Consider the following 27,146-nt stretch of genomic DNA (forward strand, 5'->3'; position numbering starts at 1 on the left):
TGTGATGCTAAAATCGCTTGGAAAGCGCTTGTCAACCCGCATGCAGACATGCATGTGAAGAACGCTTCACATTCGCAAGTCCCTGGCAGGAAAAACGCATGTACAATCCGCATGCTTTTTTCTGCCAGGGAGATGCAGAAACGCTCAAAAAAAATCCGGAGCATTTCTGCATCGTGGGCACATAGCCTTACATTAATTGTATGACTCAATATTGAGCACACGTAGCCATCTATACACAGCAGGAGGCCGCACGTAGCCATCTATACACAGCAGGAGGCCGCACGTAGCCATCTATACACAGCGGGAGGCCGCACGTAGCCATCTATACACAGCGGGAGGCCGCACGTAGCCATCTATACACAGCGGGAGGCCGCACGTAGCCATCTATACACAGCGGGAGGCCGCACGTAGCCATCTATACACAGCGGGAGGCCGCACGTAGCCATCTATACACAGCGGGAGGCCGCACGTAGCCATCTATACACAGCGGGAGGCCGCACGGCGCCATCTATACACAGCGGGAGGCCGCACGGCGCCATCTATACACAGCGGGAGGCCGCACGGCGCCACCTATACACAGCTGGAGGCCACACGGCGGCACCTATACACAGCGGGAGGCCGCACGGCACCATCTATACACAGCTGGAGGCCGCACGGCGCCATCTATACACAGCAGGAGGCCACACGGCGCCATCTATACTCAGTGGGAGGCCGCACGGCGCCATCTATACTCAGCGGGAGGCCACACGTCGCCATCTATACACAGCAGGGGGCCGCACGGCGCCATCTATACACAGCGGGAGAACACACGATGCCATCTATACACAGCAGGGGGCCGCACGATGCCATCTATACTCAGCAGGAGGCCGCACGCAGTCACGCACACACACAAACATATACAGACATATACATACACGCATAAACACATTTGAAACACAAAATACATATAAACAGACATCACACAATGACATCTGCCTACACACACAGACACACACACACACACACACACACACTCACCATCCCCCAGCTCGGCTCCAGTCCTCCTGCTCTTTTCCGGTGTAGCACTGCAGGCCGGGTGCGCACTGTGTGACGTCACAGCTAGGAGACACGGCTGCGCACAGGGCCGTGTCTCCTAGCAGTGACGCGGCCGGGCCAGCTCAGGGAAGTTAACTGCTGCAGTGCTGGCCCGGCCAAAGAAGAAGCAGCGGCCGTGCGCCGCTGCTGGGGGAGCGGTGCGGGGGACCCCCCGCCACTGTCTGCCGGTATGTGCCGCGGCGCCGCACATATAATGAGGGCAATCTAGCCATAGACGCCCCGGACCCCCTGGAGGCTCGGGGCCCCGGGCGGTAGCCCGGATTGCCCTCATTATAATCCGCCTATGCTAGTAAGCCAGCCAGACATGATTTTAAAGGAATCTGTCACCAGGTTTTTGCACCTAATTTGAGAGCAGTGTAATATAAAGACAGAGACCCTGATTACAGCAATGTATCACTGGACTGCTTGCTGAAGTTTTGATAAAATCACAGTTTTATCAGCAGTAGATTATTACTAGGGCTAGTAAACATACTGCCATGTAGTCAATCATATTCATGAGCTCTGTATAACCCCATTCCCACCACTGATTGGCAACTTTCTGCCTATGCACAGTGTACACAGAAAGCTGTCAAACAGTGGTGTGGGCGGGAATATTCATAGCTCAGCATTCAGTGAACTGCTAGATCTGCAGCAGATAAAACTACAGCAAGGAGCCCAGTAAGTGATACATCGTTGGATACAGGGTCTCTGTCGCTACATCATGCAGCTCTCAGATGGGTAGCAGATTCCATTTAAATGCTGTCTAACTGCAGATTATCCCTATATCTGCAGATAAATAGCATTTCTAGAGGTGGCAGGTTCCCTTTAAAAACTCTTTAATCAAACTTTATAGCTGTGCTGGCAAAAATAAACATTATAAAAAAATAATCTTAAGCATCACAGTCTCATGGAGGATGTGATGGACGCTGGGGGTCTACAATAAACAGCTAAGGGCTCTATTTGTGCATCACTAGCATAACGTTCATACACTTTAATGCAAAAACTTAGGGAAAAGAAAACCGCTAAGGTTTTGTCATTTGTTACTCCACAAGCTGGCTTGTTTGCTCTTTGTATCAGATTTCCACAGGTTATTAGAAAAACACTACAGCAGAGAATAACCCATGCGGAGATGGATGCTGTTTTGGCACTCAGGGGATTTATGCCTTTTCTTCTCTCTAAAGTGCCTGTTAGCTTTCTTTTATTTTTATATTTTTGCAAACTATTAGCTCTTAGCGCTTGTTGAAACAGGCTGCATAGAATCCCCACCCAGCTCCACTTTTCTCACCTCCAGACAAGCCAGGCTGTCATGATAATGAATCGCTCTCTAAGGTTGAATGAGGGTAACCTTTCACTTTTCCACTCTGGTGAAATTTGTGCACAGTGATATTTGGACAAGCCATTAACTCTTTAACTTTTCAGAAGCAGACAGAGAACAATCAGCACTTGTAGCCTGCAGCATCTCATTAGATCGCTCTTCTGCTACGTTTTTTCTTCTTTTTTTTCTGAGACATATTATTTTGGATTGCAATTTGCAGTGCGTCTGTCGGTCGTTTTGTGCACATATGATTGCTGATCATAGAAACAATTATATATTGATTAGAAGAATTCTGCTACTGCCATTATATCCTAAACTAATTCAGGATTGATTACTGGAATTTGTTCAGACCGGGAACGCTGCATGGGTAAATCCTAAAAAATTGATTGAGCATATTTCTCTGGTAGTTTAGCTAAATATACAGCATGGGCTGTTTTTCATAAACTGATCAGTCTTGCAAAAACTTAGTATGGTGGTAAATGGGATATTTTTGGCAGTGTATGTTTGCGCCCAAAGAGGCCTTACTTTAATGCACACAGAATACAGGCCTGGAAAAACAACCAGAAACAAAAGAGCATTAGGTGTAATGGCGGTGCAAGGCCAAATATGTTAATACCATGATCTCGTGAAGCCACATACTGGGTGTTTTACTCTTTCCATAGAGTGTGCATGTGGACTGGATCCAAGCAATCCCAGCAGGGAGTTGTGGCTGCTCATGGACTTTATTAAAATTGTCAGATTAAACTTTACCGAAAACCAAGTTCTCAAAGTAAAAGAATGCAAAAAGATATAAGAAGTATCCCAGGAGGATAGGATTAGTAAGGTCATTTCATTACCTAGTGAAAAGTCAGAGGTGCGTAATGCTACTTTTTGAACAGATAGTACATAAAATATTATACAGAAGGCACAATAGAGTAGCAGTGCACAGTGTATGGAATTGGCTTTAACAATACAAAAACAGGTAAAATTGTTAGTTTTTTTTAAGTGTTTTTCTATTACTTAAAGAGTACTTGTCGCCTTGCTAAAATTGGCCATTTTTTAAATCTTATTTTATTCCCTCTGCTCCCCTGAGTATTCCGCTTTTTGTTTTTCTTAAATCCACCATACGGTTCCAGAGATATAGGCCTTTTCCTGTGATGATAAGTTTTATGGTCTCTACAAGGGGGCGTGGCTCATAGAACTCTGTGGGGGCGTGCCTTTAGGCAGCTCTGTATAACTACTTATGAACCACGCCCCCTTGTAGAGATCATGAAAAGTAACACTAAATTATAAGGCCTATATCTCTGAAACCATGTGGAAGATTAAAAAAAAAAAAAAAGCGGAATACTCAGTGGAAATGTGTAAAAAAAAATAATTGCAAAAAATTGCCAATTTTGACCAGGTGACAAGTCCCCTTTAAATAATGCCAGCATATTCTCCTGAATTATAAACAGAGTAAAGTAATTCATATGGTTACTTGTCCACCGTGTGGTGCACACTGCCTTTCACTAAGGTCAGTTTTATAGGTAGCCAGTTGACCTGTACATACTGTATGTTTTGGCTTGGAGAGAAAAATGGAATACCAAGAGGAAACTTACAGGTGTGTCCTTTCTAACCTTTCCTATTGGTTTTAGCAACATTTCGAAAGATGAGTGGTGTGCAATGACTAGCTGTAAAAAACATGATTTTGCGTTACTTTTCTGAGAAATGTTTATGTGATATGGCCCCAATTCATAATTGCCTTTGCTTCTGTTTATGTCTAGTTTTGTGTTTGCACCCAATTCATTATTCTATTTACACCTTTTTTTAAGTCTGTTTTATATGGGCTTATGTGCACGCCTGTTTTTTTTTTTTTTTCAGCTGTATGGACAGAGTCTAGCAATTCCAAAAGTTTTTGTCCGATTCAGCAATTGCGACTTTTAAAAAATTAAAAAAAAATTGCGCAACTTCACTCCATTCCCTCTTGGTGTATTTTTGAGTATGCTAGAATTTTGGCGCAATTTTTCCACCATTTTGCATAAGGTGCGACTTTTGACACCAAGTACTCAGACTTTTGCTGTCAAAAGAACAGTTCAGTACAAAAAAAGAAAATTTTTCACTATGTGCCAAATTCATAAATCACATGCACCATTTTTAAGAAAGTGGAACCAAAAACAACAACTAATACCAAGACAAAACTAAGACAAAAAAGGAAAGTGACTTTAAGAAAAACACAAATGATCAATTGGAGACCTCTGAGTCTATTTGTGGCCACCCAGACCCGTGTCACACCGTTTGTGACATGGAAAACAGTTCCTTCCCGACCCGTGTCACAGCGTGTGTGACATGGAGGGAAAGAGCCCCTGCAGCGCCTGCGAGCGGGGTCGCTCAGATGTCACAGTTGCTACTGCAACTGGACATCCTGAAGTCGACCCCAAGGGGGGTGGATTAACCCCCCCGTGCCTGGGACCCCTCCGATTGGCTGTTTCATTTTCACTTTTAGTGAAACTGCCAATCGGTATGAATTAAATATTTCACCAATGAAAATTGGTGTAATATTTAAATCTGGGCATGGCCTGATGCTTACAGCATCAGCCATTGGCTGGGGGGAGTGTCACCTCTGTCCCCCCCTCCCCCCAGATCTGATTGGGGGGCTAGCGTCACATGGATACTAGCCCCAATCAGATGTGGAGGGAGTTTTTAATGATGGCTGCAACTGCCCGTCCATGGATCGTGTGCCGGCCGTTGTGGACCCTCTGCTGCTGCCCCCCCCGTGGACCCTCTGCAGCTGCCCCCCCGTGGACCCTCTGCTGCTGAGCTCGTGGATCGCTTCTGTCGCCGCTGATCGCCTGCTGCCGCCGCTGATCTGCATCAGGTAGTATTGCCCCCACTCCCCCCCGACCCCCCCTCCACTCCACCACCCCCCCTCCACTTTCATACCTGCACCCCGACCTCCGCTCCCTCTGCTCCCTCTCCCACGTCTTCATCCACCGGCTGCTGCTCTCCTTCTGACAGCCGGTGGACTGTGATCACAGCAGCAGCAGGCTCAGTGTAAATGCCCTGCTCCTGTGATCAAACCCACCATCCCCCAGTCCCAGTGATATCACCCCCCACCTCCCAATAATCACCCCTCCCCCCAGTGTTCACCTCCCCTGTCCCCAGTGTTCACCCCCCCCTGTCCCCAGTGTTCACCCCCCCTGTCCCCAATGTTCACCCCCACCTGTCTCCAGTGTTCACTCCCCATCCCCAGTGTGCACCCCCCCATCCCAGTGATCACCCCCCCCCCGCAAACCCAGTGATCACCCCCCTGCTGCTGGCTCCTGCTCCCCTTTCTGCCCCAGTAATCACCCCCCTGATGCTGCCGGCCTCCTACCCACCTTGCTGCTGCCGGCTCCTGCCCCAGTGATCAGCCCCCTTGCTGCAGCTGCTGGCTCCTCCATCTCTTCAGCCCCCTGCGCCTGACAGCCCCCTGCGCCTGACAGCCCCCACACGTGACTGCAGAAGGTTACACCAAGCACACACACACACACGTACACTCACACTATAATAAAGTTTCGATTTTTTTTTTTTTTTTTTTTTTTTTTACACACGCACACAGCACACAAAATGTCCCGCCCGTCCTGCTCATCCCAGTCTAGGGCATACTCAGTTGAGGAGGCTATGTCAGGTTGGTGTGTGTGTTGTAGTGTGTGTGTGTGTGTGTGGTGTATACACTACAATATACCACACCGCACACCAACCTGACATACACTACACAATGGTGTCCGCTAACAAATTGGAACCATGTTGCGTTTGGAGAGTCCCTGTGTGCCCAAACATTGGAGCTCCCCAACAAGTGACCCCATTTTGGAAACTAGACCCCCCAAGGCACCTATCTAGATGCATAGTGAGCACTTGGAACCCCCAGGTGCTTCACAAATTGATTCATAAAAATGAAAAAGTGGAAAAAAAAACACTTTTTTATTTTTACGGATTAATTTGTGAAGGACCTGGGGGTTCCAAGTGCTCACTCTGCATCTAGATAGGTGCCTTGGGGGGTCTAGTTTCCAAAATGGGGTCACTTGTGGGGGAGCTCCAATGTTTGGCCACACAGCGGCTCTCCAAACGCAACATGGTGTCTTCTAACAATTTGAGCCGACAATTTGTTAGCGGACACCATGTTGCTTTTGGAGAGCCGCTGTGTGCCCAAACATTGGAGATCCCCCACAAGTGACCCCATTTTGGAAACTAGACCCCCCAAGGCACCTATCTAGATGCATAGTGAGCACTTGGAACCCCCAGGTGCTTCACAAATTGATTCATAAAAATGAAAAAGTGGAAAAAAAAACACTTTTTTATTTTTACGGATTAATTTGTGAAGGATCTGGGGGTTCCAAGTGCTCACTCTGCATCTAGATAGGTGCCTTGGGGGGTCTAGTTTCCAAAATGGGGTCACTTGTTGGGGAGCTCCAATGTTTGGCCACACAGCGGCTCTCCAAACGCAACATGGTGTCTTCTAACAATTTGAGCCGACAATTTGTTAGCGGACACCATGTTGCTTTTGGAGAGCCGCTGTGTGCCCAAACATTGGAGCTCCCCCACAAGTGACCCCATTTTGGAAACTAGACCCCCCAAGGCACCTATCTAGATGCATAGTGAGCACTTGGAACCCCCAGGTGCTTCACAAATTGATTCATAAAAATGGAAAAGTGGAAAAAAAAACACTTTTTTATTTTTACGGATTAATTTGTGAAGGACCTGGGGGTTCCAAGTGCTCACTATGCATCTAGATAGGTGCCTTGGGGGGTCTAGTTTCCAATATGGGGTCACTTGTGGGGGAGCTCCAATGTTTGGGCACACAGCGGCTCTCCAAACGCAACATGGTGTCTTCTAACAATTTGAGCCTACAATTTGGTAGCGGACACCATGTTGCTTTTGGAGAGCCGCTGTGTGCCCAAACATTGGAGCTCCCCCACAAGTGACCCCATTTTGGAAACTAGACCCCCCAAGGCACCTATCTAGATGCATAGTGAGCACTTGGAACCCCCAGGTGCTTCACAAATTGATTCATAAAAATGAAAAAGTGGAAAAAAAAAACACTTTTTTATTTTTACGGATTAATTTGTGAAGGACCTGGGGGTTCCAAGTGCTCACTATGCATCTAGATAGGTGCCTTGGGGGGTCTAGTTTCCAAAATGGGGTCACTTGTGGGGGAGCTCCAATGTTTGGCTACACAGCGGCTCTCCAAACGCGACATGGTGTCCGCTAACAAATTGAATGGAAAATCGGCTCAAATTGTTAGCGGACACCATGTTGCGTTTGGAGAGCCCCTAATGTGCCTAAACAGTGGAGCTCCCCCACAAGTGACCCCATTTTGGAAACTAGACCCCCCAAGGCACCTATCTAGATGCATAGTGAGCACTTGGAACCCCCAGGTGCTTCACAAAATGATCTGTGAAAACAAAAAAGTACTTTTTTTTTCACAAAAATTTTCTTTTAGCCTAAATTTTTTAATTTTCACATGGGTAACAGGATAAAATGCATCCTAAAATGTATTGGTCAATTTCTCCTGAGTACACTGATACCTCATATGTGGTCATAAACCACTGTTTGGGCGCATGGCAGGGCTCAGAAGAGAAGGAGCGCAATTTGACTTTTGGAGCTAATTTTCCATTCAAAAAGTAAAATGGCGCTCCTTCCCTTCTGAGCCCTGCCGTGTGCCCAAACAGTGGTTTATGACCACATATGAGGTATCAGTGTACTAAGGAGAAATTGACCAACAAATTTTAGGATGCATTTTATCCTGTTACCCATGTGAAAATTAAAATATTTAGGCTAAAAGAAAATTTTTGTTAGAAAAATAAAAATGTTCATTTTTTTCTTCCATGTGGCTTTAGTTCCTGTGATGCACCTGAAGGGTTAATAATCTTCTTGAATGTAGTTTTGAGTAGCTTGAGGGGTGCAGTTTTTGGAATGGTGTCACTTTTGGGTGTTTTCTGTCATAAAGACCCCTCAAAGGGACTTCAAATGTGATGTGGTCACTAAAAAAATGGTTTTGTAAATTTTGCTGGAAAAAAGATAAATTGCTGATGAACTTTGAACCCTTCAAACTTCCTACCAAAATTTTTTTTTTTTTCAAAAATTGTGCTGATGTAAAGTAGACATGTGGGAAATGTTATTTATTAACTATTTTGCGTCACATCACTCTCTGGTTTAGTAGAATAAAAATTCAAAATTTGAAAATTGCAAAATTTTCAATTTTTTTCCCATATTTTTGATTTTTTCACAAATAAACGCAAATATTATCGACCTAAATTTAATACTAACATGAAGCCCAATATGTCACGAAAAAACAATCTCAGAATCGCTAGGATCCGTTGAAGTGTTCCAGAGTTTTTACTTCGTAAAGGGACACTGGTCAGAATTGACAAAAATGCCAAGGTCTTTAGGGTCAAAATAGGCTGGGTCCTGAAGGGGTTAAGATGGGTGGTTTTGTTTGTTTGAAAGTTTTGTTAGCAATCTATGATAATATATTGAATTTGTTGTGTAAGAAGTTTTTTGAAAGCAAAGAGTAGACAAATCAGTGCACAAGTATAGGAACCATATTAAGTCTCCTTGGAGAAGTTGTCTTGGTCAGATCTAGGTATAGCGTATGCAGAAGTACTTAGTACTGGAATTAACTCCTGTGCCACATAAGAAAACCCTAGTATTCTAAAAGGCACATTGTAGCATCTAGTATTCCTAATTTGTGACTTGCGGAAGAGGTTGAAATATGTACATATTCGTATATATTATTAATTGGGTTATCTGGGACTTTTATTATTTTTTCACATGTGGCTAAGAACTAACAGCATGTAGTTGCTAACTACTCTATCTACCTGCCTGTTCTGTGCGGTGCTGATCTGTGCTTGCTCAGAGCAGGTGTGTCTCTGCCGATGTCATTCTGATTGACAGCCGGCTTCTCAGCTACCTAACTGCGGGGAGCCGGATATCAGTCAGCATGGACAGCACGGTGGCCTTGCAGCACTGGGGTCCTGGGTTCAAATCCCACCAAGGACAACATCTGCAGGGAGCTTGTATGTTCTCCCTGTGTTTGCTTGGGTTTCCTCCCACATTCCAAAGACATACTGATAGGGAATGTAGATTGTGAGCCCCAATGGGGACAGCGATGATAATGTCTGTAAAGCGCTGTGGAATATGTTAGCACTATATTATTATTTTAGCGATATTTATTCCATGGCTCTTTACATGTGAAAGGGATATACATAGCACAAACAATTACAATAAATTTTGAACAATAGAAGTCAGCGACTGGTACAGGAGGAGTGAGGACCCTGCCCGCGAGGGCTCACAATCTACAAGGGATGGGTGTGGATACAGTAGGTGAGGGTAGAGCTGGTCATGCAGCGGTATGGTGGAGCGAGGGTTACTGCAGGATGTACGCTTGTCTGAAGAGGTGGGTCTTTAGGATCCTTTTGAAGGTTTCCATGGTAGGCGAGAGTCTCATGTGTTGGGGTAGAGAGTTTCAGAGTAGGGAGGATGCACCGGAGAAATCTTGTATGTAATTGTGGGAAGAGGAGATAAGAGGGGAGTAGAGAAGGAGATCTTGTGAGGATCAGAGGTTGCGTGTAGTTAAGTATCGGGAGACTAGGTCACAGATATATGGAGGTGATATAAAAATAAAGATTATTATTATTATTAGCATGACGTCTCAAGTGATGCCCCATCAACAGAGTTGAAGAGAAGATGATGCTTTATTGATGAGGAGTGAAATGAAGCAGGGGAATCGCCAGCTGAGCTGGCAGAGATGGTCCCCATGCAGAAGAGGCAGATAGTTAGCAACTACCTGCATTTAGTTCTTAGCCCCATTCGCAAAAATATTAAAAGTCCTTGCTAAGAAACAATGGAAAATATTTCCTTAGATATTTATTCTGATTTTCTACATACATTGGGTAAATTTTTAATATTCTATCCTAGCGGTTTATCGTATCCAGTTACTGAAGTGCTGAGCATAGCAACTGCTTATATGTGGTCTCAAGGTTGGCTGAATTCTGTCTGTGTTTAGCATCTGCACATTATCAGGCATTATCGGACTGGACAATCTCTTCTGTTGTCAGTCACATTGCCTTCCTTCAGGTTAGAAATCAGTTTTTCAAATGCCAGAAGTCTCGAATGGTTTCCTGGCTTGGAAAAGGCCTCGTCCTATCTATAATGATAATGATGAAGGGTCCCCAGTGGTTTGTTGTGTCTTTTCTTGTTTCAGATCAAACTAACTGCATGGTTCACGTGTTTCTCCTACAGCCCAAGAGAAGACGGTTGTATGGAAAGTGGAGTCTGTATTGTAGGTTTTATCAGGGTCTGGTTTTATGTGGTGACTAAATTCATGTTATCATGAACTTTCTGACTAAGTCTCAGAGGTTGTTTCAGTTCACCCAGAAATTGGCAGATTTAACAGGATGTTGCCAGCAGTTTTTCCTCTTAATCTGTCACCACTTTTATTCAAGCAATTCACTTGATTAGGTTTATAATACAATAAGTCCTGTACCCTGGCCCTTGCAATCACGAAAGAAGACGTCCAAACTAGATTGTATTCATTGTGTTTGAGCAGGAATATGGTGTTATAAACAGTGTGTCTGTTTTACTAATGGTACATTGTTTAGGAGCTGTTCAAACTAACACTGTGGCTTCAGTTTATGTATTGACATTGACAGACCCTATTAAATTTATTGGGGACCATCACTGTTCGTGTCAAAATAGACATAAAAATAACGGGTAATCCAAGATAAAGCTCTAGGGAGTGAGAAGAGACCAGCATCCCCTGAAGAACAGCATGATAAATGAATAATACTCTGTTCCTTTGCATTCATATTGATGAGATTTTTTTTATTACTTGCAGTGATGGCTACAAACAAATTATGCCTTATGATCTCTATCATCCTCTTCCCAGGTAAGACTACTAAAATGTGTTACCCTTGTGGTCAGAGATATGATTTTATAATGTGTTGTTGAGGATATTGAATTGATTAGGGTGAAAACCACATTTTTAACCAACCATGGTGGAGATTTTGTACTGATACCAGTTTTGATCCTCAGCAACCCAGTGAAAAAATGCATCATAGTCCCTGATGTTCATAGAAGAGTAAGGCTACGTGCACACGTTGAGTACTTAGTGAGTATTTTACATCACTATTTGAAAGCCAAAACCAGGAGAGGAACAACCAGAGGAAAAGTATAATAGAAACTCGTCACCACTTCTGTATTTATCACCCACTCCTGGTTTTGCTTTACAAATACTGAAGAAAAAACTCATCAAATACTCAAACACATCTAAGGTCCCTTGCTTCAAGAGTGTGTTCATTTGCTTGCTAATATTACAGTGCTTTTGTAAAGGTACCCACACTTTTTTTACCACCAACCTAGGATGGGGCACTCTACAGTTGCTGCTTTTATGCTATATGCTGTACATTCTTGATAATAGTTGCTCTGCTTATTACATACGTAAGAGAGTTGAAATGGAACTCTTCTATTCTTTTACACAAATTAAGAACTTGTACTTTCCTATCCCTACTTTCATGTTCTGGGCTGTCAAGGACTCTCTGCCATTGATTGTTCTCAGGTATACATAAACAGTTTTTTACAGTAAAATGAACCTGAACATTTTAATCTGTATGTGTAGGAGCATAAATAGAAGAAACACCACCAGAGTGATGCGAATTAATGACATTTGTGCCCAATATGATGACACTGATAACATTGTAGAGGTCTAAGGGCCACTCTTTAGGATCGATGATTGCATTGCATGTGAGTTGCTGGTGCCATGGCTGGCTCAAAAGGCAGAATTGACTCTGGACATGTGGAGGTCAGCGGGCAGCATCTGCATCATAGCTAGCTAGAAGTAGGTATGAGTAACTCTCACTATATATGATGTGCAACCTCAGGGCTAAAGTAGGGGACATAGAAGAGCAATACAGGATGTTTTAGCTCGTACTTTCATCCTTGTAGTCTGTCCCAGATGGGGGTAACCTGCCCATCTACATGAGAGAGTGCCACCATTATTGAGAAAGGTTGAGGATAACCTCCATGGAATAGAAAAGAGAAACTTATTTCTGTGAGCGAAGAGTGCATCCACTAGATAGTAGAGTGTCTGTGAATGAAGAAGTTTGCCATCAAAGATACAGAAAGGAGAATGTTGTGTGAATGCGAATGACTGTTATGGGCTAACTTTGTGATTTGGACCCCTGAGTGCAAAGATGTGCTATCACAGGGCATTGCATTACTGTCAGGAGGGGCCACAAGTAGTTGTGGCTGTACTAGGTACTGAAAGAAAGAGTGCTGTGTTGTAAAATGAGTGACAGAGACTGTGCAAGAAGAGCTGCTGAGGAGAATGCCATCAGATTGTATGAAATATTAAAAGTACAAGCCCACCAGCAATCCTATGCCTCAGGTTAAGTTTTTCTCTAATGTCATAAAATTTGTAACCACCATGCTTGTTGCCTTTAAAAGAGACTATTGAACCATCAAACCTGTTGCCTCCTTGTGAGTAGGGTTATATTGAACTGTTGCCAGTGTGCATCTGCATCTTTAAGTGGGGCCACCATCCTCAAACATTCCATCATCCTTTACAAATATATGAAATAAGTAAGGACATTTTGTATCAGCAAGTATCCTTATTAGAAATCAGTGACCATCTATGATGGGGAAAAAGATCAAAATTGACAGCAGGAAAGAAATTCTAGATCACTGGAAAGTAGAAGTTCACAATATCTACAATTTGTATCTATATTTGCCCTACATATTTATTCAGATAAGATATTTTGAAAATATATTGTGTATTTAATTTACTCTATTATATCACACCATCATATTCCACAACTCTTTACAGACATCAATTCCCTATCAGTCTCTCTCTGAAGTGTGGGAGGAAACCCACGCAAACACGGGGAGAACATACAATGTCCTTACAGATGTTGTCCTTGGTGGGGTTTGAATGTAGGACCCGAGTGCTGCAAGGCTGCAGTGCTAACCACTGAGCCACCGTGCTGCCCCTCTGTGCATGGTGTACATGTGCTATCTACACTGGCAATGCCATTTCTTTTAATATTATTCTTTCAGTATATATTACATGGATGTGATAGAGCATACATTTGTAGCAGATTGTGATTGCACTAATTCAATATATTTTTATATAATACAGTATTCACACGAATATATGCAAATTGTCCCTGCAGCATGTTATTAACCTCTTCTGAGTCAAGGTCATTGCATTTGATCACCTTGTAAAAGCAAATTTATTTTATGTGAGCTTAACCCTTCTTCTGCTGGCCATGTGTTAATTCATATGAGTTAGTGTTTCACAAAGGAGTTAAATAGAAGTCATTCCTCAGTAGAAGCCGCCAGCAGTTTTGAAAGTAACATGATTCCTACCATGCTTCTGCTTCTGAAATCATTTTTTTAATGACCTCAGCTTCCAGCCTGGCTGCTCATGAGTGTGAAAATATTAGTTTTAAGTCTTATTTTACAGGTCTAAAGTCAGGGCTGCCTTAATGATCGAAAGTGAGCCCCCGACCATCTCCCTTGGAAACCGGATGCTTACTATTGTTTCTTGTATAATAACCTATATAGAAAATCCACAGTAGCAGTGATTTTCTGAGCTCACGTGTCACTTTCCTTTTTCCGCTTTTTTTTTCGGCTTTCTCTAGCACTTTATATAAGCTGAGCGCACAGAGATCTGCTGCAATACTTTCTGCATCTAGTAGGAGGATTAGTTACAACTAACTTTGATGTGCTGCCCTATACTACTAGAAGCCCCTTTCACGACCTAAACAAATGCAGTTCCGTGATATTAAAGTGTGTCGATGAAATAAGCAGATGGACATTTGTAACACTCTTTTTATTGCTTTTCCATATTCTATAACTCTTGAACTTGTCATATATACTACTTTCTCTATGGGAAGTCCTGGCAGTAAGACTAATATGTAAATGTGAAAACTTTAGACATAGAGTGCAAATCATATTAGGTGTCAAAAATCATTACTAGTCTTTTATTTTTTATCATTTTAATTGATTTTCACATATAATAAAATAAACATTTACGAATGCATTCAATGATATGTTATCAGAAAAAAATGGTTTTCAAATCCTTAAATTTGTGCAAGTTTAATTAAAGCGTTCAGGGGATAATTTCAATCATAGAAATCGATGACATATTACTAGGATATACAATTAATTTCTGATTGGTGAGGGTCTTACTGTCAGAACCCCTAGCTATTCTGATATTAAAGGGGGCACATGGCTATTTTAAAGAGTTACCGTTGTTTTTGTTTTTTTATTTCCTTAGTTCATGAATCAATAGTACCTGTGAAAATAAGAAACTTCTAGATAGAGATAGGACATGACTGAGAACTTGCAGCAGAATGTCTGTCTGCTCTCTGCTCCTTTCATCTCCATACAGGCTTTAAAACACCAAGTGTCATCTCTTATCTTAGTAATGGGAACATCTTAATTCACTGAAGTCAGATTTTACCTGAGAATTAAGAATTTTGAGGGTGAAAGATCAATCCAAGAGAATAAAGAAGCAAATTTCTCTAATAATATATATTACAAAATTGCTTATTTTCATATGTTACTCTCTAACCCTTCACCCCAAAGCCTGTTTTCACCTTCATGACCAAGCCAATTCTGACCAGTGTCACTTTATGAGGTAATAACTCTGGAAAGCTTCAATGGATCCCACTTATTCTGAGATTGTTTGTTCATGACTAGTGTTGAGCGAGTATGTTCTGTTCCGAGTATGCTCGTGTCACGCTGTCTCTGTATACTGGAGGTAGGGGGCCAAAGCTGACCCTAAGCTGGGGCCCTGACTAATCCCTCAACCTGGAGGTACTGTTAAAGGTACAGAGGTCCAGGCCGCCAACGTAACCCCTACCTCCTGAGGATCCCTGCACCAAAGTAATCTAGTCCTGAGAAGGACCCCGATCACAACAAAAGGGGACAAGTAATAATATGCCCACACACAGTACTTAGACGAACGAGACAGTACAAGGGAAAAACCAAAACCACCTTGCATACAAAAACTACACAACTACAACAGAGGGAACACCAACGGGAAAGGAGATAAATGATAAAGCGAGGAAGGGAAAAAACTCTCCAAATACACTTATCTCTGAAACTCCAAAAACCACGATCCGCTCTGTTAGTCTGCATGAAATGCTTTCACCGACACTTCCCCAACAGACCAGCAGGCATTTGAAGGAGTCTCACTACAGCAGCATTGATTGCAGCTGGGCGAGGCTGGACCTCGTCTAGCACAGAGAGAGAGAGAATTAACTCCCTCACTGCTGAAAAACACAAAGCACCAAAAAGTCAGCTGCGAGAAGTCAGGCTGTGTAATCGTGACGATCTTCGTGGCGACACACCCGTGACAGCTCGGGCCGAGCTCCGAGTATTTACAGCTGCGCGGTGATATGTTTTTGAATTGCTCCCGTGTGCATGATTTGCGACTGTTTGACAGCTTTATTACATGTGAGGAATGTGTAAGAAATAGACATTCCTCCCATGTAATAAAGCTGTCAAACAGTCGCAAATCATGCACATGGGAGCGATTTAACCTTATCACCGAGCAGCTGTAAATACTCGGAGCTCGGCCCGAGCATACTCGGCGAAAGGGTTAATAGAACATACTCGCTCAACACTATTCATGACACATTGTACTTCATGTTAGTGGTAAATTTAGGACAATGGTTTTTTTTTTCGTTTATTTGTGAAAATATTAGAAATTTGGCGAAAATTTAGCAATTTTCAAACTTTTAATTCTTATGCCCTTAAACCAGAAAGTTATATCACACAAAATAGTTAAGAAATAAAATTTACCACATGTCTACTTTACATCAGCATCATTTTTGAAACATATTTTTTTTGTTAGGAAGTTAGAAAGGTTAAAAGTTGTTCAGCAATTTCTAATTTTTCTAACAAAATTTACAAAAGCATTTTTTGGGGACCACATCACATTTGAAGTGACTTTGAGGGGCCTATGTGACAGAAAATACCCAAAAGTGACACCATTCTTAAAACTGCACCCCTCAAACTGCTGAAAACCACATTCAAAAAGTTTATTAACCCTTCAGGGATTAAAGCAATGTGGAAGAAAAAAATGAAAATTTTACTTTTTCCCACAAAAATGTTACTTTAGCCCCAAATTTAGCATTTTCACAAGGGTAACAGGAGAAAATGCACCGTACAACTTGTCGTCCAATTTCTTCTTAGTACACCATGTGTGGTGGAAAACCATTGTTTGGGGGCACGGCAGTGTTCAGAAGGAAAGGAGCATTATTTGATTTTTGGAACACAAAATTGTCTGGAAACAATAGTGGCCACCATGTCGTGTTTGGAGAGCCCCTGATGTGCCTAAACAGTGGAAACTCCCCACAAGTTTCCCCATTTTGGTGATTAGACCAATCAAGGAATTTATCTAGATGTGTGGTGAGCACCTTGAGCCCCCAGGTGCTTCAAAGAAGTTTATAACATAGAGGCATAAAAATAAAAAAGTCTAATTTTTCCCACAAAAATGTTTTTTTTTTAGCCCCAAATGCTTTATTTTGTTGTGCAATTTCTTCTTAGTACGCCGATACCCCATATGTGTTGGGAAACTACTGTTTGGACACACTGCTGAGCTCCAAAAGGAAGTTGTGCTGTTTTAGAGCACAGACTTTGATGGAATGGTCTGCAGGTGCCATGTCACATTTTGAGAATTCCTGATGTACCTAAACCGTGGAAATGTGGCGCCCCTGCGGGTTCAGTCGCCACAGAGGTACTGCATCTCACCCAGAGGTGTTATATCTCACTCTCAGGTAAGGATAGAGTGCTGCCCAGGACCCTAACACCTGCATTCAACACTACACTACTCCAGACCAGCAGGAGGGGCAAGATGCGTCGCTTTCCTGCTGAGGCCTGTCCCTGGCTGGAGTGGGGGGAACCAAAGTAGGGGGAACCATGTAGTGGGTGTGGGTGGAGGAAGTAAATCAGGGGAGCACTTGTTAGGAATAGTATAAAGAGGGAAGCCATCTTGGGAGTGAGGTCAGTCAGGGGAGGACAGTGAGAGGAGCAGGAGCTCTGTAGGAGCTCTGCTCAGGAGGAGGGCCTGGCCAGAGAGGCTCAAGACTGAAGAGAAAGAGGAGCAGGAGAAAGGCTCCAGGAAAATGGAAGGGACCCCAGGGGTACAGGTAGTGCTGGAGGCCACCCATACGGCTGAATCTGCCAGGAGGTGGAGGGGTCAGGTCGCACAGAGGGGACCGGTCCCTAAACTAGCGGAGTTCTTTAAGCCTCAACTAGGAAATCGGAGGCTGCAGTATTTCAGATACTGCAGCCACACGCACGCCACATCTGTCTCACCAAGAAGATGGCCATAGAGGACCCAGGGGACAGAGAAGACATCGCCCGGCAAGGTCCGCGGTCACTGGATTGGGACACTTGGTGTGAGGTGCAGGGAGACAGCCAGAAGGAACACACAGAAGGGGGTCCTGTTATGTACTCCGGAGGTACCTGAGGGTTGGCTGAGCCCCTGCCCGGTGAACGCAGCACGACGTGGGAAGTTATGATCTGCAGTTGTAACCAGGAGCAAAGTGAGTCAATTATTACTGCTGCGCCATCACCCCCTGCACTACACTGCACCACGAGTGCTACTTCTATAAAATCACTACACTGCCCTGGAGCTAAGCTCTACCTGTGGAGAGCTGAACCAACTCTGCTGCATTTACACCAGCTCCAGAGGACCTGCTCCGCAGCGGCGGCTCCATATAGCTGCATACCACAGGTGGCGTCACGAACTGTATATAAGAACTATAAATGCCCTGTAAATAATATTCCCCTTTTGATTGACCGCCCTGGGTCATGGACCGGGTCACCACCACTGTGACATCTCCCCTAGCAATGACCAGCCCGGCACCGAGTACCCCACGGCCCAGGGGGCGCGTCAAAAACCACCCACAAGTGACACCATTTTGGAAACTACACCCCTAAAGAATTTATCTAGACTTGTGGTGAGCACCTTGAACCAACAGGTGCTTCACAGAATTTAAGAACGTTGAACCATTAAAATGAAAAAATTTGATTTTTCTCACAAAAATGTTGCTTTAGCCCCAAATGTTTTCAATTTGACAAGGGTAGCGAGGGAAAATGGACCCAAAAATTGGTGGAAAACACCCCAAGTGATCCAATTTTTGGAATCTACATCCCTCAAGGAATTATCTAGAAGCATAGTTGTAGTAGTGATGATAATAATAATAATGCTTTTGGTTTTACTGGTGTATGAATTTGTAATGTGTTGGTATGTGTAAGTCGTGCGGAGTATATCACATTATAAAAATGTGTTGGGTTAACAGGGTAAAACCAAATTTTATCAATTTATGTACGTGTGGATACTCTTTGAAGCAATCCTCAAGGCTATGTTCACACACGTGCTTTTTCTACTGACAACTTTTCTCTGGCAGGAAAACAGCTGTGTCAAAAAAGCAGGTTTTGCTGCGTTTTTGTAGCGTTTTTTTCACTGTCCTTCGGTCTCTATTTAGGCATGTACATAAAGTTCTGTGAAAAAAAAAATCCCATTCTATTTTGCAATCAAATACGCTGCAAATACGGGTGCGTGTTTTGCTGCATTTTTGGTGCGTATTTGCAGCTTTTTTTTCACCACCCATTACTTCCTATGGGTGAAAAAATGCTGAAAAAACACTGAAAAAAGTGACATGCTCTATTTTCCAAATACGCAAGCAAGGCAGAAAACACGCAGCAAACAAAAAGCAACATGTGTGAACAGAGAATTCTGGTTTCTCATAAACTTTGCTGGTACTGCCAGACACAGCTGAAAATTTGCATAAAAATCTGCTGCAAAATATGCAGCAAAACACAACGTATGTGAACTTAGCCTTAGGCCAGGTTTCTCTGGGCAGGTTTCATAATGGTAAGTTGTGTCTTTTCGTGTTCCCCTCTTGGAGCAAACTCTGCAATCTTTTTTGTTTTCATTCCTTCCTAGCAGTTTGGGGAACCTTACCGGGAAAATATTGACCTGGTAAAATACAAGCACCATCAGTTTCAGAAGTACTGGGACCCTCACCTTCCTGACTGCCAAGCATTAGGGCCTTGATGACTACTGCCTGAAACTGAAGGAAACTCCCTGTATTGTCTGGACATCGGAAAAGCACAAAAGCATTGTGCCATCTGTACAATGTGCACGGCCAACTTTTTATACCATACTTTTGCTTTTCACATGGCACAGTATGGTTTGAGGACCTGATCTGAGAGATCTACACTCCCCATACACTTATTATAATCCAAGAAACAATCTGGCTTTAAGACTTCTGTTGTGGTACCTCAGACAGTGAGAAGGGAGCTGTTGTCACGAGCTCTTGTCCTAAGGGTACGTGCACACGATCAGTAATCGCTGCAGATTGGACGCAGCGCACTTGCGCTGCGTGCAATCCACAGCAGCCAGATGTTACAGCATAGTGGATGGGGTTTCAAAAAATCCCATGCCCACTATGCGTCTCCATGCTCCTGCGGATCACCCGTGGACACGGACATGCGGCGTGTCTTTACAGACCGCAGCATGGCAATTTCTCTTGCAGAGACGCTAGTCTCCGCAAAAGAAATTATATCACTGTAATGTATAGAATGCGGTGAATCTGAATGGTTCAGTGAACACATGTGGATTCACCTGCATGCAGCACTTTGGATGCAGCATAAAGTATACTGCGTTCAAGGTGCTGCCAATACCGACCGTGTGCACATACCCTTATACTTGACCACAAGCCTGTTGTTGCTGCATTGGGCTCTGCTGTCACCCTTTCTCAGCAGTTGCAGAATTAGCGGCTTAGGAAGACCTCTCTGATTTCTTCACATGGTGTCGCATGCAACTGTAGCTCTGGCAGAGAGGGTCTTGAAGAGAGGGATGCTGGTATAAAAGTGATCTACGTAGACGTGATAACCCTTATCCAGTAGTGGGTGCACCAATTGCCACACAATTTTCCCACTCACCCCCCGCACAGGGGGGCATTCAGTGGGGTCAATCCAGGTGTCCCTCCCTTCATAGACCCTATATCTGTGGGTGAACCATGAGGTACTCTTGCAGAGCTTGTACAGTTTAAAGGGGTACACTGGGGAGATAAAAAAATGTTGTACAGTCCCTGCCCTCATAAACTATAAAGATTAGATGCCCAGTTCACCTTAATTATCTTTATAAAACGTGTAATTCCGTGTGACAGCAGCTGCTCCTCACTGCTCCCCCCTCCTGTCTGGGACAATACGTCACAGAGCATTGTTCAGCTTCCCCCTGTGAATAAAGCCCCCGTCTCACATAGCGAGATCGCTAGCGAGATCGCTGCTGAGTCAAGGTTTTGGTGACGCAACAGTGACCTGACCAGCGATGTCGCTATGTGTGACACTTTGCAGCGATCGGGCCCCTGCTGTGAGGTCGCTGATCGCTGCAGAATGTCCTGGACCATTTTTTGGTCTTTGCCCTCCCGCTGGTCAGCACACATCGCTGTGTGTGACCAGTGGGACCAGCGATCAGGCTGGTAACCATGATAAACAGCGGGTTACTAGGGGCACATGCGCACTTAGTAACCCACTGTTTATCATGGTTACCACTCTGCTACGGTGAGCGGTAACCTCCCGCTCACCGTAGCAGGCTTGTAACCATGATAAACAGCGGGTTACTAGGTGCGCGTGTGCCCCTAGTAACCCGCTGTTTATCATGGTTACCACTCTGCTACGGTGAGCGGTAACCTCCCGCTCACCGTAGCAGGCTCGTAACCATGATAAACAGCGGGTTACTAGGTGCGCGTGTGCCCCTAGTAACCCGCTGTTTATCATGGTTACCAGCCTGCTCCTGCTTCAGCAGGCTGGTAACCAGGAGCAGGACATTTCTTTCCACGATGTCGCTGCTCCCCTGATCGCTGGTGAGCCTGCCTGTTTGACAGCTCACCAGTGATCACATAGCGACTCAGCAACGATCCCTGACAGGTCGTATCGTTGTCGGGATCGCTGTAGCGTCGCTAAGTGTGACGGGGCCTTAACAGCCAGTCTGCGAAAAGGTGGTTGTGACCACGCTCCCTGTTTAATGCAGAGAAACAGCTATTATCAGGAGACTGGCTGATAACAGCATGGAGCTGCACACTGCTGTAATGTCGCAAACGGAGGCGTGAGAAGTGAAAAGCTGCTCCTGTCACACCAGCCTCCTGATAATGTCTTCCTGTCTGCAGTCCAAGGTGAGGGGGTGTGGTGGGGGCATGGCCTGCTCCCTGCTAGTAGTCCTGCAGTAAAAAAGACATGGTCAGGGAACTGGCTGCTACTTGCAGGGAGCAGGCCACACCCCTACCACGCCCACTCACCTCGGACTGCTGAACTGCTTTCAGATTGTTATTAACCTGCAGAATAACCTAATATCTGTAAGTTAATAGTGTTTTTTGATGTGACAGGTTGCCTTTAAATCTATGCCTTCTTCAGGAGTTCTCATTTAACTGTCACAATTTCTGCAGGGCTTTCTAGTCAAATGAAGCTGTGCTGGAGTTCCTCAAACAGTGAGTGTCTGGAAGCACTGCTAACAATCTGGAATCAATATATCTAAACATATTTGATTGTCTATTGTTTCTGTCCAAATTCAATAGTACCTAACAATATGTATCGATTGCGTATGACCAGCCTAAGGATGCATTTACTCTGACTAGATAATATAGCCTGTGTAGGCAGACCGATCAGCCCTCCCGAGCACTGTCATTGTTCTGAGCAGCACATGTTCTGTTCACACAGAATGATGTGCTGATGAGAATGATACATTTTAAGCAAGCTCATCCCTTTTTGAAGCTAGGTGCAAAACACGCGTCGGGTGTGGGTTTCCTGACTGATGAAGTTATGTATATGCCACTGTGCACTCTTATGTATATTTTCTCTTGCTTGATATCTCACATTCTCTGGTTGGTTCATCAGCACATAATGTCTAATACCTATTCCCTTGGACCTATTCCCCTTTAGGTATCCATTTTCAATATTGTAACTGTACTTTTACTATGTATTTTTTGTATTGATCTATACATTTACTTAGTGATTTAATGATGTCAATACCCACTGGTATGTCGTACTTTTTTATGTCATAACTTTGTATGTACAATTTTAATTATTATTTCATAAAATTGAATTAATATATTTTCTAAATATATTGTGCCTTGCACTCTTTTTTGTAGGTTTTCTTAAATTATCGTACTAATTCGCCTTTACCCTGTGGCCATTATACATATGTAGGTTTGTCGATCTAATTGTTCGTTGAGTAGTAGGCTACTTGTTTACACTGGCTAATTATCGAGCAGGAAATCTCATTGCCAACAGTGGCCAACTGTAAGTGCTCCCTAAGGGATTAAACTTCTAGCCTAAGTGCTAATACAGATATACCTTTTATGTTTCTTGGTTAGGTGGGAAAGCACACCCTGGACTGCGTGCTCATCATCTTGTGGTGGAGGGATTCAAAGCCGAACAATCTCCTGTGTGGAAGAAGACATGCAGGGGCAAATTAGTTCTGTGGAAGAATGGAAATGTATGTACACACCAAAGATGCCTATAGTCCAACCATGCAATATTTTTGATTGTCCAAAATGGTTCGCTCAAGAATGGTCTCCGGTGAGTGTCACATACTAAATACTTGTTTTTTCATCACTTAGCAAATTGATAGTAGTTAATAGATAAAATAATTAGTGATTATAGTTGTGTGTGTGAATGACAGACTGAAATAAGGATGACAAGTCACACGACTGAATAAATAGGAACATTTACTTATAAATTGTTTTCTAGTGCACCGTTACCTGTGGTCATGGACTGAGGTACCGAGTGGTTCTTTGCATTGATCACAGAGGCATACATACAGGGGGCTGCAGTCCTAAAACAAAACCTCACATCAAGGAGGAATGTACTGTACCTATACCTTGCTTTAAGATCAAAGGTAAGTTATCCCATGCACTATGTAAATAGCACTTTAACTAGAAAAGATTAATTGGGACTTTTTTTTTTATTTAACATGGAAACCAAGTTATTATTTTTAACAAACCTTTATTTAATCACTAAAAGACATATGTATGTCTTCCAATGCTAATTCAACTCTAAGCTTTTTAGACCTCACTGTAGTTAAACCCAAAATTTTCAAGATTTTTGGAAGACCTAAGCTGTCTGAATCCAAATGAAAGTTAGATCATGATCAAAGTAGCAGGGACTACCTATGATTAACAAGGACACTCGGGCCCCTGTACTTTTTCAAATTGTGGTTAGTGATTGGATAGAGATAGTTTGTAAAGTACAGGTCTTTTTTCATTTATTGTTTTTAGAATAATTTAGGAACTTGAATATTTGTCTACAGCTAAGTTTGAAGGGATCCTCTAACCTACAGAAAATTGAAATGTAAAGGGTTTTTGATAACCGATACCCTGACGATTGAGGCCTAGTAGTTAGAAAGTTACCACTGATTTAATTGAAGTCCCTAAACAGGCTTGGCTAATTAGAATGTGGTTAAGCATGGCATGCAGGTATGTCTCTCACGTTCTGCTGTTTAACATGGAGCTAGACAAGGTTCAAACACAAAATTTATGTAGCTTGAATTACAATTTATATGTTTGTCTGTGTTTATGTATTAGGGAATTATGTGAGAATTCTGAGAATTTTCCATATTTGCTAATCTGTTTATATCTTATTTGAGTTGTAGTAAATGTTATTTGGAAGCATTTCCAATAGTAATGTATTAGTGCGGAAGGCACACAATGTTTATATTATAATACTTATGTGGCATGTATTAATATTACAGTTGCACTGAGAGTTAAATTACTTTTCTAATTTTTTTTTTCTTTTAGAAAACACAAGGATCAAGATCAGACATTGATAGTGAAGGGCCCCTGTGTATGACTTGTGTTTGGACCCCCACACTCACATATATATGTATATTCACTTTAGGAACCATATAATAAAATGTGCACATGCTAATATATTTTAAATGTGCATTTACACACTAAGCACACATATATATATAGTACACTCATGCACAAGCACATAAATTAAATACGTAGATATGTATATAGTTTATACACATGGCACATACATATACACAGTGACATTTTGGAAACACACTTGTTCACACCACTAGACATTTTTATGTTCATTCATTCATAGTTGTATCTGCCTTACCTTTTTATTCTTACTTAAGATTCACTATATTAGTTCTTGTTTTTATTGCCAGACAAGCTGTAGTTTAAAGGGGTATTCCCATCTCCAAGATCCTATCCCAATATGTAGTTGGTGTAATAATAATAATATTAGCAAATACCTCCAATTAGAAATGTAGTATAGTTTTTCTGATTCAATATGTCTCTTTCCTCATGTGCAGGCATCGCAGGACCTTAGGTATCCATGGTTACGTCCACTGATATAGTGACAGTTATCTAGCTGCCAGTGGTCGTAACTGTGGATACCTAAGGTCCCGCAATACTTGCACATGAAGTAAGTGACATAGCGAATGAAAAATACTATACTACATTTCTAATTGAAGGTGTTTGCTAATATTATTATTATTACACCTACTACATATTGGCATAGGATCTTGGAGATGTGAATACCCCTTTAAGTTCCATTTTGCCAGACACATCTGTAAGAGTTACATTGATGTTAACTTATTATGGATTTAATGGAGGAAAAAAACACACCATTTTTACGCACATTACCGATCACCATAAATAATCTGTTCATTGTGTTGTACAGGTTGTTACAAATAGAGGGATAACAAATAATCCATGTTATTTTCTGTTTTGTTATGTTTATTTTTTTTAAAAAGTGATTACTATAATTGTTTAGGAAAAGAAATCTCCACTTTTCTTTTATCTCTAATATATAGGTATATAGAAATGCACTATTATATAGAGCTGTATCTCTATGTACACCAGTACAATATGCCTATAAAGAAGAATATCTTTTAGCTCTTTAGATAAATTTTTTTTACAAATCTCAGTGTGACTCTAGTCACTACTCATGGACTAGCTGTGAGGTACAGTGGTTAAGGTCAAAAGCAAGGAAGGTACGTCAAAGACAAATGAATAGTCAGGGGCAAAGTCCGGGGTCTGTTAACTAAGGTCAGACTGCATCAAAGGCAACAGGGGTTATACAAACGGGAAGGCAAAAGGCAAATCCAAGGTCTGGCAATCAGAGATTAGAACTAAGAGCACAGAGTAAATACACCAGACAGCTGAAGCTACAATTGGCAATGGCGTAACATTGCCAGCCAGTTAAGTAGAAAGGAAAACACCTGGAGGAAATGCAAACACAACACTGACAGCCTGACACCCCTGCTATCTATAGGGCGGCCCAGCCGTCACTCACAGCACTGACAGCCCGACACACCCCTGCTATCCATAGGGCGGCTGAGCTGTCACTCACAGCACTGTCAGCCTGACGCGCCCCTGCTATCTGTAAGGCGGTTGAGCTGTAACTCATAGCATTGACAGCCCGACACGCCCCTGCTATCCATAGGGCGGCTGAGCAGTCACTCACAGCATCCCTAGGACACAGCGTGTAGCTGGGTCGTGATACTTAGCAGTGTAGCCTGTGGCTCACAGGTAAAGCGCCTTCAGCTATCCAACAAGTTGTGAGTTTTAATTAAACTCTTCAAATAAAAGGCAAATCCTAAATCAACTATAAATGAAAGCATCTCTTGAGCAGAGAGAGACACACAGGGGGCCTTTCGCTTTTATTAATGGAGACAGTAGTATGATCACAACAGCGTCTGAGTAACCCGCAGTGTAAATAAGCCCATGTCCAACTGAACCTGCTGCACATATAGCATGTCGCCCCTGCTAAGGTTGTCCTATACACTTTCTGCTATGATCTTCTTCTGAAGTGATAAACTTAATAGAATAGTACAAAGAAGCTGCGAGAGCCTGATAAATCATTAATAATGTACAGTACAGACCAAAAGTTTGGACACACCTTCTCATTTAAAGATTTTTCTGTATTTTCATGACTATGAAAATTGTACATTCACACTGAAGGCATCAAAGCTATGAATTAACACATGTGGAATTATATACTTAACAAAAAAAGTGTGAAACAACTGAAAATATGTCTTATATTCTAGGTTCTTCAAAGTAGCCACCTTTTGCTTTGATGACTGCTTTGCACACTCTTGGCATTCTCTTGATGAGCTTGAAGAGGTAGTCACCGGAAATGGTCTTCCAACAATCTTGAAGGAGTTCACAGAGATTCTTAGCACTTGTTGGCCCTTTTGCCTTCACTCTGCGGTCCATCTCACCCCAAACCATCTCAATTGGGTTCAGGTCTGGTGACTGTGGAGGCCAGCTCATCTGGCGTAGCACCCCATCACTCCCCTTCTTGGTCAAATAGCCCTTACACAGCCTGGAGGTGTGTTTGGGGTCATTGTCCTGTTGAAAAATAAAGGATGGTCCAACTAAACGCAAACCGGATGGAATAGCATGCCGCTGCAAGATGCTGTGGTAGCCATGCTGGTTCAGTATGCCTTCAATTTTGAATAAATCCCCAACAGTGTCCCCAGCAAAGCACCCCCACACCATCACACCTCCTCCTCCATGCTTCACGGTGGGAACCAGGCATGTAGAGTCCATCCGTTCACCTTTTCTGCATCGCACAAAGACACGGTGGTTGGAACCAAAGATCTCAAATTTGGACTCATCAGACCAAAGCACAGATTTCCACTGGTCTAATGTCCATTCCTTGTGTTCTTTAGCCCAAACAAGTCTCTTCTGCTTGTTGCCTGTCCTTAGCAGTGGTTTCC

The 27,146-nt window shown here is 43.0% G+C and overlaps 1 protein-coding gene across 3 annotated transcripts in view; it reads left to right on the forward strand.

Moving 5' to 3' along the window:
* Positions 1-27,146, forward strand: part of ADAMTSL1 (ADAMTS like 1) — a 1,187,598-nt gene that overhangs the window by 994,256 nt on the left and 166,196 nt on the right. For all 3 annotated transcript variants that reach the window (XM_073665475.1, XM_073665465.1, XM_073665483.1), the window contains 3 exons: positions 11,223-11,273; positions 22,780-22,984; positions 23,156-23,303. In XM_073665475.1, coding sequence (XP_073521576.1) covers positions 11,223-11,273; positions 22,780-22,984; positions 23,156-23,303 — 404 coding nt within the window. The remainder of the gene's footprint in view (positions 1-11,222; positions 11,274-22,779; positions 22,985-23,155; positions 23,304-27,146) is intronic.

This window comes from Phyllobates terribilis, unplaced genomic scaffold (genome assembly GCF_046119375.1).
Source record: "Phyllobates terribilis strain yellow unplaced genomic scaffold, ASM4611937v1 Scaffold_1__5_contigs__length_1240528914, whole genome shotgun sequence".
Taxonomy (NCBI): Eukaryota; Metazoa; Chordata; class Amphibia; order Anura; family Dendrobatidae; genus Phyllobates; species Phyllobates terribilis.